At 48.7% G+C, this 13,824-nt stretch overlaps 1 protein-coding gene across 1 annotated transcript in view; it reads left to right on the top strand.

Annotated features, from left to right (window-relative positions):
* Positions 1 to 13,824, top strand: part of exoc4 (exocyst complex component 4) — a 185,970-nt gene that overhangs the window by 166,469 nt on the left and 5,677 nt on the right. Inside the window, exon 19 of the mRNA XM_056276597.1 lies at positions 925 to 1,084. Coding sequence (XP_056132572.1) covers positions 925 to 1,084 — 160 coding nt within the window. The remainder of the gene's footprint in view (positions 1 to 924; positions 1,085 to 13,824) is intronic.

Here is a 13,824-nt window from a genome sequence, read left to right as displayed (position 1 = left end):
ACCGGCCCTTTCTGGATAAGATTGCCCACCCCTGGAACCAGTCCTGATTGGTTGAGCAGGGTGGGCTATACAGTAGCAAGGGTTGACAAATGAGTCAGCGCAATATTCACACTGGTACAACACAGGATGGAAGACAAAAAAACACACAACACAGAGCAAAATACTAAGCGGGCCGATGCACACAGAGGGTCTTAATTTTCCTGGTGTCCATTTCCAGATTTCTTCAGCTATTCTTGTGTGACTTGGTTTTGTAAGCACAGCACCGCACTGCATACCAGGTTACACATTCAAGGTGCTGCATTCAAGTGTGTAGGCAAACGCATACCCCAGTGTCGGTACATCTCACAAACGCACAAAAGCTTCAGGCTGCTCACCTTTTAATTCGGAAAATGGATTTCGATCACCTTTGAAGATATGATACCATTTTTAATTATGTTAATTCGGGATATGGTTTTATGTGCCATGACATGAGTTGTGGATATTGTTGCACCAGGGAAATGGGCAAAGATCGAGTGGGAGTGTGCTGCAGACTTAGAGCCATGAAGGTGAGTTGTGAAGGTTAGACAATGGTGCATAAGAGAAGGTTAAACGTTGGTTTGGTTGATAAAAGGGTTGAGGAGATAGATTGGTACTCTACCTTGGAGGCAATAATCTGCAGGGGAGACACTTTTTGGTAAATAAATTTGAACATTTGATTATAGAGGTCAATGTAATTCACGATGTCTGTATACATTTAAGATTACAAATTTATTGCTGGCACACTTTTGCTCACAAAAAAACACCTCTCTCTCTCTCTCTCTTTCTGTATGTGATTGTATGTCTTCCATCCTTGCTTCCTCTGTTTTTCTTTCTTTACCTCCCTCTTCCCATCACTGCATAATCCCTCTTTCCCTCTGTTGCTTTCCTCGCGGTCCCTCCCATTAGGGCTGGGTCATCTCATCTCCTGTATTCTGATTAACGGGGCTCAGTACTTCAAGAGGATCAGTGAGTCCGGCATCAAGAAGATGTGCAGGAACATCTTCGTCCTCCAGCAGAACCTCACAAACATCACCATGTCCAGGGAGGCCGACCTTGACTTCGCCAGGTCAGCACCGAGCATCCGATCTCAGAGAAATACACACACACACACACACACACATACACACACACACACTTAGAGGCATCAGCAGGTGCACCTGAATGTAATCATGTGGAACGCCCACTTGTCTCTCAACACAGTATGTGCATGCATGCATGCACACACACACACACACACACACACACACACACACACACACACACACAACAGGCAGTCTGTTGTCAGGGTCTGGGATGCAGACAGATGGTCAGGCAGACCGTCAAACACACCGGGTGTTTGTTTGTATGAACGTGGGTGTTTTGAATTCTTTTGTTTATTTACAATTTACATATTTCATCTGAGTCCTGCCTGCTTTTGGTCCCCTGGCCTTGTCAGGTGAAGGAGAGATCAATTCTTTAGCCCCCACCCCCACCCCACCCCAAGATAGATGACGACTGAGCAGAAGGATGGACAGGGCAAGGAGGATAGAGAAGGATGTGTGGGGGGGGGGGGGCTTTGTTGTTTTCATACAGTTCCTCTGTTTGAAAGTCTCATGGAGAGAGCGAAAGAGAGACAGGAAGAGAGGAGAGTGGTGGAAGGCAAGGAGATGGAGTGAATGAAAATCTGATTTTTTTTTTCGGGGAAGAGGATAAAATTTGACTTGGATGCGGGGACAGTTTGGACAGAAAAAGACAGATAGTTGAGGTAAATAGAAGATAAGGTGATTGAGGAAATGGCAAGTATGACGGGGCGAGACAGGAGGACGTGAGATAGAAAATCAAAGTTAGTCGGTTGGAGGCTTTAGTCATACGACCGGACAACGCTTTGTTTAGAAGGATCGATGTGCAGTCATGCTGTACTGCCTCTCTCTCTCTCTCTCTCTCTCTCTCTCTCTCTCTCTCTCTCTCTCTCTCTCTCTCTCTCTCTCTCTTCTCTGTCTGTCTCTCTCTCTCTGTCTGTCTCTCTCTCACTTTCTCCTTTCCCTGGTTGTTCTACCAGTTGCTGCTTTGCACTTTCTCTCACTTTCCCTCTCTTTCTCCATGTCTTTTGCTCTCATTTCCACTTTAATGTTTGTGTGTGGGTGTGTGTGTCTTTGTGTTTGTCATTATGTAATCACACAGAATTGACAAACTTCTTTGGTTTGTGCAGCCTGTGGGGGGTGTGTGTGTGTGTGTGTGTGTGTGTGTGTGTGTGTGTGTGTGTGTGTGTCCATGCAATGTCAGTGCGGCATGGTTGGAGGCGTAGGACCCTTAATTAGGATATTATTTCTTAGCCCATCAACTTTGATTATGGAAAAATGCCAGTTGTGTCTGCCTCTCTATCTCTCTCCCCCCTCTCTCTTCCACGTTCTCTCTGATTACAAGGTGTGGGTGGTGGGTAGGTGTTGATTGGGAATTGCAGCCAACACACACACACACACACACACACACACACACACACACACACACACACACACACACACATACACGCCTCTGCTGCCCTCACCCACACTTTTTTTGGGGGGGGGGGTTCTCCCTTTTTCTCCCCAGTTGTACTTGGCCAATTACCCTATTTTCTGAGCCATCCCAGCTGCTGCTCCGACCCCTCTGCCGATCCGGGGGGAGGGCTACAAATTACTACATGCCTCCTCCGATACATGTGGAGTCACCAGCCACTTCTCTTCACCTGACAGTGAGGTGTTTCACCAGGGGGACGTAACACCCCAAGTTCCCCCTCCCCCTCGAACAGGCGCCCCGACTGACCAGAGGAGGCGCAAATGCAGCGACCAGGACACATACCCACATCCGGCTTCCCACCCGCAGACACAGCCAATTGTGTCTGTAGGGACGCCCGACCAAGGCAGAGGTAACACGGGGATTCGAACCGGCGACCCCCATGTTGGTAGGCAACAGAATAGACCGCTACACTACCCAGAAGCCCCTACCACACATATATTTTCAGTCAGCCCTAATCAGTGTATCGGGCGTCACGGTGGTGCAGTGGTTAGCGCAGTCACCTCACAGCAAGAAGGTCCTGGGTTCCAGGCCCGGGGTTGTCCAACCTTGGGGGTCATCCTCTGTGCGGAGTTTGTACGTTCTCCCCATGTCTGCATGGGTTTCCTCTGGGTGCTCCAGTTTCCTCCCACAATCCAAAGACATGTAGGTCAGGTGAATTGGTCACACTAATTTGGCCCTGGGTGTGTGTGTGTGTGTGTATGTGTGTGTGTATGTGTGTGTCAGCCCTGTGATGGACTGGCGGCCTGTCCAGGGTGTCTCCCCGCCTGCCACCCAGTGACTGCTGGGATAGGCTCCAGCATCTCTGCAACCCTGAGTAAGGATAAGCAGTTTGGATAATAAATGAATGAATGAATGAATAATCATCCATCCATTATCTGAACCGCTTATCCTGCTCTCAGGGTCGCGGGGAGGCCGGAGCCTATCCCAGCGGTCACTGGGCAGCAGGCGATTTTGAAAAATCCCCGTACTCATGTCTAGGAAACATCTTTATTTTGTGCGCACCTACCGATGCAACAAACTGTGTTCCTGTAAAGGAAAGCCTGGGCAATGTACTTCAACAAACACAGTGATATAATCTCACCTGGAAGACCTTCAGATGGACTGTATACATGCAGAAGAGAAGGGATTATCTCATCCTGCGAGAGCAGCACTTATTCTAGATATGAAACACCTGGCTCTCACTTGACTAAGCTCTGCTTCTACAAGATGGACTGTCTGTCTTCCAGAGATATTGCAAGATACGTTTGAGACCATGGTTCTTTCCTAAACTGAATATATACTACACAGAGACTTTTGGAAAAGATCTCCAGGAAAGCGCTGGAAAACAGACATCGTCCCAGTCTTTCACGTGGCCGGCATCAGAGCGGCCGGTGAGTGGAGCACAGTAGTAGAAACCAGGCCGAGGAAACGGGCCTGGAAAGATGAATATTAATTTGTACTTTACGAACCACTCGAAAGAAACCGAGACGAGGGAATGAGAGAGCAGCAGGAAACCTGTTTGTCAGATGTGTGCACCCGCATTTTAAGTTTGTTTGTTTGTGTATGTGCCTAAGCTTGTTTGTGTGTGCACGTGCGTGAGTGGGTGTATGCTATAAATTTGTACATGGGTGTGTGTGTGTTAAAGAGAGTGAGCAAGCAAGAGAGAAAGAGAGAGAGACAGAGAAAAGAGCGAGAGTCCCCGGCAAGGGCACTGTAATAACCATCGATCTGAGTTAAAACTAAGAATTGACCCAGTAACCAGTGCTGCAGAGGACACACACACACACACACACACACACACACACACACACACACACACACACACACAGAATGAAGGGTGGGGAAACAGTGACACCTTGTGGCTGAGTGTATGTATTGTTCTTTCCATGGCTCCGTTGGCACCACAGGTTAAGTCTGACCAGGGCATAGAAACTTGTATGTATGCTGCGTCTCTATAATGTGTATGCATGTTTGAGCTGACCTTGAACTCTGGAGCTGATCTGGCTCCAAAACTCCTGACTGAGAGGCGAGAGACCTCCATAGGACCTTAACACGCATACATGAGCACATACACAAGGACACACAGTCCATCTGCTCAGAGGCAGTGCATCAGCTAGGTCCCTTCCTTGAGACTTTGGGTGTGTCACCCGCATTGGCTGATCATCAGAGGTGTGTGTGTGTTTGTGTGTGTGCGTGCATGTGTGTGAGTGCTATGGTGTGCAATATGTTATTCGTACATGTTCATCAACCCCTCTACCACAGCATACACACACACACACACACACACACACACACTACACCCGGCAACCCCCCCCCCCCCCCAGTGTTCCTGTTCCTCCTTTCCTCTCTCTCTGCATCCCCCATTCTTTCTCTCTCTCTCTCTCTCTCTCTCTGCTGTTTGCTGATTTCCTGACAGACGGAGTGGAGAGGTGAATCAAGGAAGATGTGTCGGAGAGTCTTTTATCTTAAAATCACCAGAAGCCTCTAATAGTTTCCAAGCCACTCTAATAGAATGTTCAATAAACCGGTGTTGCCTGGCAACAGTCCACTCCGGTCTGCAGAGAGAGTTTTGGTCAATTTTGCTTGGAAACCTATTTAACCACTTGAAACAACTGTTATACCTGTGTTGCCGAACACCGGAAAAAGACTTGTTATGAAAAGGTTATCCTAATTTGGCGGCGCTCGTCATGATATCCCTCTGCACAGTTCGCATGCGATCGTTGTCATTAGTTACTGGATTACAACAGGGATGACAAAGTGTTTATTACTGATTTTTGAGCATGTACGTGTTCGATCTTTGCAGCCTGGATCGCAAGTAACCGATTAACTGTCTCTTCCCCATATTACCGCACTTTTATAACCCCCTCCAGATTGTAGGTTTTGCTCATTTCAGAGTATTTCCGAACTCACCTGCATCTGTCTACCAGTCAAACCACCACACACACAACTGGAGTTGGTGCTTGCCGGGCAGTGATCATTCTGTCAGCCCAACACACGGCTCCCTGAATACAACTGCCATTACTTCTCTGTTCTGTAAAACCTCCGTATGCGTGATGATCTTGCGGCACGCTGGATCAGATAAGAACGCTGCGGCGGGCTAGCCTAACGTCTTGTAGGTTTGTCAAATGCGGTGGACATGAAATAAAGGACGTTGAGAGCCATCGCTGTCTCCACTGGGCCGCCCAAGTATGGGGTTTTAAGGAGCTGGATAACGTGTGGGTGTCTGTGATAGTGCAGATGTTTAGTGATTCAACACACACAGCTTGACTAAGCCTGGAATTACCATTCTGTTGGAACAAGCACTTTTACTGCAGAACCCCAGTAGAGGCTGCCGCACTGCAAGGACACACTCCACACACAGGTATTCTTTACTGCAAGGTGTGTATATGGGCATAAGTGAGCAAGACTGAAAGTGTGTGTGTGTGTGGGGGGGGGCTTAGTGTAGCTGTGCTGGTGTGTATGTGTGTGTACATGTCTTCTATGTTTAGTACAACATTCCGCTTCCGGTGTGGGAAGATGTTGGCACAAATTCACGTTTGCAGCGGCCTCACCCAGTACCAGTGTGGGAAGATGGCAGCGCGAATTCACATTTGTGGTGGCCGGCCTCACCCATGACCGTCCATGCAGTGTCTTTGTCCACATCTGTATCTAAGTTTGTCCTCATTTGATGGCTGGGAGAGCTTGGTCTGCTGCATCCTGTGGGCCCAGGGATCACGGCCCTGCCTAGAGCTGTGCCCGAAGAGGAAACACCGAGGACGGTCTGACATGATGCAGAAACAGGGCAGGCTAAGCTATCTGCTAACCAATCCAGACTGGAAGTTCTGATAACACCGAGGGCGGTCTGGCGGCGGCGTCACCCAGCCTTGACTGTGTTTTTAGTGTCGTCCTGTGGAGTGCGGGGAGGTGTGTTGAGGGTGTCTGGCTGGGAGAGCTGGCATTGGATCAGCTGAGGGAGCCTGGTCTGCTGCATCCAGTGGCCGAAGGACCATGGCCCTGACCGGAGCTGCGCCTGAAGAGGAAACACCGAGGGCGGTCTGACAGGACACAGAAGCGGGGTGGGCTAAGCTAACTGCTAGCCCATGCACACCAGCAGTTCCGACAGTCATCCTGGCTGGTGTTCATTCTCCTGGACAGTGATTTTTTTTTTAGTTTGGATATACACTCACCGGCCACTTTATTAGGCACACCTGTCCAACTGCTCGTTAATGCAAATTTCTAATCAGCCAATCACATGGCAGCAACTCAATGCATTTAGGCATGTAGACATGGTCAAGACGATCTGCTGCAGTTCAAACCGAGCATCAGAATGGGGAAGAAAGGTGATTTAAGTGACTTTGAACGTGGCATGGTTGTTGGTGCCAGACGGGCTGGTCTGAGTATTTCAGAAACTGCTGATCTACTGGGATTTTCATGCACAACCATCTCTAGGGTTTACAGAGAATGGTCCGAAAAAGAGAAAATATCCAGTGAGCGGCAGTTCTGTGGGCAAAAATGCCTTGTTGATGCCAGAGGTCAGAGGAGAATGGCCAGACTGGTTCAAGCTGATAGAAAGGCAACAGTAACTCAAATAACCACTCATTACCACCGAGGTATGCAGAAGAGCATCTCTGAACGCACAACACGTCGAACCTTGAGGCAGATGGGCTACAGCAGCAGAAGACCACACCGGGTGCCACTCCTGTCAGCTAAGAACAGGAAACTGAGGCTACAATTCACACAGGCTCACCAAAACTGGACAATAGAAGATTGGAAAAACGTTGCCTGGTCTGATGAGTCTCGATTTCTGCTGCGACATTCGGATGGTAGGGTCAGAATCTGGCGTCAACAACATGAAAGCATGGATCCATCCTGCCTTGTATCAACAGTTCAGGCTGGTGGTGGTGGTGTAATGGTGTAGGGCATATTTTCTTGGCACACTTTGGGCCCCTTAGTACCAATTGAGCATCGTGTCAACGCCACAGCCTACCTGAGTATTGTTGCTGACCATGTCCATCCCTTTATGACCACAGTGTTCCCATCTTCTGATGGCTACTTCCAGCAGGATAACGCGCCATGTCATAAAGCTCGAATCATCTCAGACTGGTTTCTTGAACATGACAATGAGTTCACTGTACTCAAATGGCCTCCACAGTCACCAGATCTCAATCCAATAGAGCACCTTTGGGATGTGGTGGACCGGGAGATTCGCATCATGGATGTGCAGCCGACAAATCTGCAGCAACTGCGTGATGCTATCATGTCAATATGGACCAAACTCTCTGAGGAATGTTTCCAGTACCTTGTTGAATCTATGCCACGAAGGATTAAGGCAGTTCTGAAGGCAAAAGGGGGTCCAACCCGGTACTAGCAAGGTGTACCTAATAAAGTGGCCAGTGAGTGTATGTGTTAGTTTGGATATATGTGTTAGTTTGGATGTATGTGTTAGTTTGGATAAATGTGTTAGTTTGGATGTATGTGTTAGTTTGGATAAATGTGTTCTTGTAGTTTTTGGATATGTGTTTTTGTTTTTGTGTTGCACTGCTGTGGGCTGCAGGAAATGATGTTTCGTTTCATTTCATGTGTGCAAGTGCATGAAATGAAATGACAAAGTGTTTGTGATTCTGATTTCTGATTCAAGCTATGTGTATGCATACACAGGAGTACAAACTCCCACACAACACACAGATGTGCGCACATGCCCAAGAAACACAAGAGGCGTACCCTATCACAAACATACAAATGAACCAGAGCTGTGAGCAGCCCAGTGACCCATGTAGGCAGGGTGCGGTGCTGTCATAACATCCCCAGCTAACAGCGGCTTGTGTGGTGACGGTAACTCAGCGAGCCTTTTAGCCTGTAGCTTTTAGCCTGTGGCTAGGCTAAACACTGCCCTGACAGCCTCACTGCACAGATGCCCCGGAGTTCAGCCCCTTGCGGCCACCTGTCTGCTCCTGGCAACTACCTCTCTCTGGGTATATGTTTGCCTGTGTGTGTGTGTAGTATGTGTAGTACCTGCGTACCTGCGCACTAACGTTGCACGTGATTTTCTTGTCAGTGTGTCTGCTCTTCTGCCACTTGTTCATAAATGCACCCACGAATATCTGTGTTTCTTAACCCCTGTGTGTGTGTGTGTGTGTGTGTGTGTGTGCGCGTGTGTGTGTGTGTGCATGTGTGTGTGTGTGCGTGTGTGTGTGTGTGTGTGAGTGAGTGGTGTATGCATGTGTGCATGTGTGTATTGTGTGTGTGGTGTGTAGTGTAGTATAGTCGTGTGTGTGTGTAGTATGTGTGTGTGTGTGTGCATGTGTGCGTGCGTGTGTAGTGTGCGTGCGTGCATGTGTAGTGTGTGGTGTGTAGTGTGCGTGCATGTAGTGTATGTGTGTGTGTAGTGTGTGGGTGCATGTGTGTAGTGTGTGTGTGTGTGTGTGTTTGTGTGTAGTGTGCATGCATGTGTGTGTGTGTGTGTGTGTGTGTGTTAAGGTGACAAGTTGGTGTGTCTGCAGAGAGCAAGGTAATAAGCACAGGTGACGGCCATGTCAGGAGGCATCAGGTTTCTACAGATAAAACTCTTTGTTGTTTAGTTCTGGCTTCTGTACCACGTCACTTAGCTCTGCTTCCACTCTCCTCGTCCTTTCTCTCTCTCTCTCTCTCTCTCTCTCTCTCTCTCTCTCTCTCTCTCTCTCTCTCTCTCTCTCTCTCTCTCTCTCTCTCTCTCTCTCTCTCTCTCTCTCTCTCTCTCTCTCTCTCCCCCCTTGTCTGTTTTTTCCTCACTGGACAGCCACCTGCAACATATTTTCTCAATGTTGTGTTTTCTCTTGTCATTTCCTTCCACTATCTACCGTTCTCTCCAGAGCCGGCCCAAGGCGTAAGTGAACTAAGCGGTCGCTTAGGGCCCCGGTGCCAGCAGGGGGCCCCCAAGAGTGCGTGAAATGTCAAACACGACAGGTTGATGATATATTTTTGTGTGTGTGTGATATATCAGTAGTAATCACCAAAAAACAAAAACTAAATATCGTGATATCATGTTGTTAACAGACTGACAAAGTAATGCTACTGGTTTAATCATTTCCGCTGCCTATGTCAGAGCTGGGGTCAGGCTCGTGCGCATTATAACTGTAAGGTTGTACATCGTGACAGTATGTCACCTAAAAGGGTTTATCCGTCTGGCGCAGAGAAGCGAAAGGGGAGGAAAGCAGAGGAGGACAAAAAAACAGCAGGATAAAGGTATGTTTCCACGACCAATTACGGCATGTTATCATGAACGTTCACTCACAATAATGTTGGTTAAATAGATGCCTCAAACGAGCCAAGGTATGGGGAGCTAACGTCAGCTAGCATAGTTAGCTAGCTAGGTGGCTAGCGCTTTAATCTAACATTAGCTAACAAAATATACTGCTGGTTTATTTTAAGACTTTCCAGCACAGTAGTAAGTCATGACAGTGGTATGGTAACGATCAAGCATGGACATAATATTGTCGGTGGTGGGAGGTGGGCGGGGGGAGGGGTAAGGCGGGGGGGGGGGGTTAAATCAAATTCTGCTTAGGGTCCCATAAAGCCTTGGGCCAGCTCTGGTTCGCTCTCTCTCTGCCCCTGTGTGTATGTGCTTGTGTGTGTGTGTGTGTGTGTGTGTGTGTGTGTGTGTGTGTGTGTGTGTGTGTGTGTGTGTGTGTGTGTGTGTGTGATTTAGGGTGTATTCATAGCTGTGTGTTTGTGTGTGCATGTTGATTTTATGCATTTGAGCGTGTGCGTGGCGCAGCATGACGATTCCTGTCTTTGCTGATAAAGCCTCATCCGTGCAGACGCTCCCATATTAAACGTGAAGAGACAAATGTAGCCGCTGTAGGATGGAGAGAGAGAAAGAATGAATGAATGAATGAACGAATGAATGAATGAACGAATGAATGAATGAATGAATGAATGAATGAATGAATGAATGAATGAATGAATGAATGGAGAGTAAACGGGGGGATAAGTTTCGAGAGACTGTGAAATCGGTGAGGAAGACAGCGTTTGAGGAAGGAGAGGAAAGGGGATAAACAGCATGCAGAAAGAGAAGAGGAAATCAGAAGGCAGAAAGAGGAGAGAAAATCAGCTGCCCTGGTGTTTGTTACCCCAGCAACAAGCCCGGCTTCCGTCTGATGGAGAGGATCATCCAGAAAGTCCTCCATCTCTCCTCCTCATCCTCTCCTCTCCCTTCTCCTCTCCTCCGCTAACTAATGTGTTGTTCCAAACGCGCTGACAGAGCCGGCCTGCAGCAGCCGTAATATTGTACAGGCTGGAAAGGGGGGGGGGGGTGAATTGTGCTGATTCTCGCCTTTCTCTGTCTTCTGCTTTTCTTTTTTTCTCCCCCCACCCTCCTTCCATCCCTCCATCCGTCTCTAGCTCCACCGCCGCTGACAGCCGACTGTCCTCGCCTGCACCCACCCGTCATAAATTTCCTTAATATTCTTTGTATACGAGGAGAGCGGGCTTGGCTAATTAAAATTTAATAGAGAGCACAGCACAAAAGCTGGACCAGGCGTGCATATTCACACGCTCTCGTACACACACAAATACACACACACACACACACTCACACACTCACAAACAGATTATTGAAGCAGTCCTCTGGCAGTTAGTAGTTTGGATGGAAGCAGGTGGAAGCTAGGCAGCTGTGTGTGTGTGTGTATTTGTGTGTGTGTGTGTGTATTTGTGTGTGTGTGTGTGCGTGCGTGCGTGCGTGCGTGCGTGCGCGCGTGTGCGGGAGAGTGCGCGCACACACATTTATGTGTACATGTGTTGTGAGGCATTTGGGCAAAAACCAATGCATTTTGGTACCATGGAAATACAGAATGTTTGTTTCTTCATAATTTCCTTATTTCTATGATTAAGTGTGTGTGTGTGTGTGTGTGTGTGTGTGTGTGTGTGCTAGCCGGGGGTGAGATTGTTAGGGGGCAGAGATTTTAATCTTATTAACAGCCCTTCCTCTCTTTGGCAAATAGCTTTCACAGCACCTTGGCAATAAAGTGTTTGGCTGTATTAAATGTGTGTGTACAAACACACACACACACACACACACACACACACACACACACACACACAGTCACACCTTTTATCTCTGAAGCAACCCCATCTTTCCCTCCTGGTATTACTGAAGAGGCCAGCTGTCTTCAGCTCCCAGACACACACACACACACACACACACAACATGCATGCACAGGACACATGTACAATCAGAGGACATGCCATCACATTGTCCTCTGATAAAGACCGAGTTATACAGATGGGATGTTTGAATACACCTTTCTCCCAGAATTCTGTGCATTGCACAGCACGGTGGCCCAGTGGTTAGCACTGTTGTCTCACAGCAGGAAGGTCCTGGGTTCGAACCCCAGGCCGTCCCAGGTCCTTTCTGTGTGGAGTTTGCATGGTCTCCCCGTGTCTGCGTGGGGTTTCCTCCCACCATCAAAAAGACATGCATGTTAGTGTTAATACCCCTTGAAAGAAGAACTGAAGTTGGTCCCTGGGGGCTGCAGCTGCCCACTGCTCCTATACAATAGGATGGGTTAGATGCAGAGAACGCACTTCATTGTAAGAATACAATGTCAGATAAAGTGGCTTTCATATTGGAGGTTGGTGTTGGTAGTTTAGTGTTAAACACCTCATATTACTACACAGTGTACTGGTGCAGTTCTCTGTGCCACTGGAATATCTGCTAACAATAGCACCAGCTTTTTTTGGGTGGGGGGGCTTCCCCCCTTTTTCTGCCCAATTGTACTTGGCCAATTACCCCACTCTTCCGAGCCGTCCCGGTCGCTGCTCCACCCCCTCTGCCGGTCCAGGGGGGGCTGTAGACTACCACGTCTCTTCCGATACATGTGGAGTCTCAGCCGCTTCTTTTCACCTGACAGTGAGGAGTTTCACCAGGGGGATGTAGCGCGTGGGAGGATCACGCTATTCCCTCCAGTTCCCCCGAACAGGCACCCTGACCGACCACAGGAGGCGCTAGTGCAGCGACCAAGACACATACCCACATCCGGCTCCCCACCCGCAGACACAGCCAGTAGTGTCTGTAGGGACGCCCGACCAAGCCAGGTAACATGGGGATTCGAACCGGTGACCCCTGTGTTGGTAGGCAACGCAATAGACCGCCATGCCACCCGGGTGCCCAGAAGCATTATTTTTCTAAGAGAAAAGGATGTCCAAATATTGGGAGTTGCTTGTGAAAGCGGTCACAGGCACTGTTTCATCAACAAGCCGTAAATTGGGATTGAGTCCTCCCCCCCTGTTGAATAACTCACCACCCTACTAGGAGGGTCACCTGGAGGTGTTTCGGGTCGCCCCGTCCAGCACGTTATTTGAAACATGAGATGATTCCATATCATGTTTGGACCTGTGTGATGGATTTAGAATTTGGTTCGAACTCGGCAGATCTACAGCAAAACCCTCTACAGATACAGCGGTTGTGTAGCTTGGAAACAACAAATCCAGAGTTTGGTTTTTGCTACTTTAGTTCACTTCAACCTGCACTCCTTTTGGAGAGCCCGTAGATGAGGGGGGGGGGTCTGGGGGTCCATTCACAGCTCCTTCTAGCCGGCGTTGGAGGACGAGAGAGCATGTTTTCATAGTGTGTGTGTGTGTGTGTGTGTGTGTGTGTGTGTGTGTGTGTTTCTTTCTGTGACTATCTGTGGAATGGAATGGGAGCCCTCTAGACAGGCTGTTTTATTGTGTATGTGAGGTGAATATGCTCACAGTAATTGCAACCAAGTGTGTTTAAAGCCATCTGCGTGCACGCACACACACGCACACACACACACACACATTAAAAGCAAGAAAGTTAAACACACGTAGACACACATACACACGGCCGGTTTTTATTTTTTTTGTCATTTGATAAAAACACATGTGAGACTTGTCGGGCTTCTGCCTCGCCGCCGCCGTGCCCCGAAAGCGAGGGGCCGAGGCGTGGCGAGACCTCATCGGTACTGACGAGGCTCGGTTGGGGAATGAGCTCGGCGGTGAGGAATACGCAGGAGAGCTTAGAAGAGGGATGCGGCGAGACACCGTGAATGCAAATGTGGCCAAGGCCGAGGGCATCGCTTGTCGGGGAAAGAGACGCTCCCCACCTCCAACCGGTACCCTTATCTGTTTGTCAGTTGCTATCCCTCTCTCTTACCTCTCCGTCTGTGTTGCTTCGTTCTTCTCTTCCCCTCTCCTCCGTCCTTTCCTCGACTGGTGCACACCTACACAGTGACGGCACATGAAGCACCGTGGAATAGATATTCCCCCGGCGCTCATTAACGCCTCGTTAGTATCCCGAGTAATCGTCTCGAGGAG

The sequence above is a fragment of the Lampris incognitus genome, chromosome 3, assembly GCF_029633865.1.
Source record: "Lampris incognitus isolate fLamInc1 chromosome 3, fLamInc1.hap2, whole genome shotgun sequence".
Taxonomy (NCBI): domain Eukaryota; kingdom Metazoa; phylum Chordata; class Actinopteri; order Lampriformes; family Lampridae; genus Lampris; species Lampris incognitus.
The sequence above is the reverse complement of the archived record's forward strand: the minus strand, read 5'-3'. Positions and strand labels throughout refer to the sequence as shown.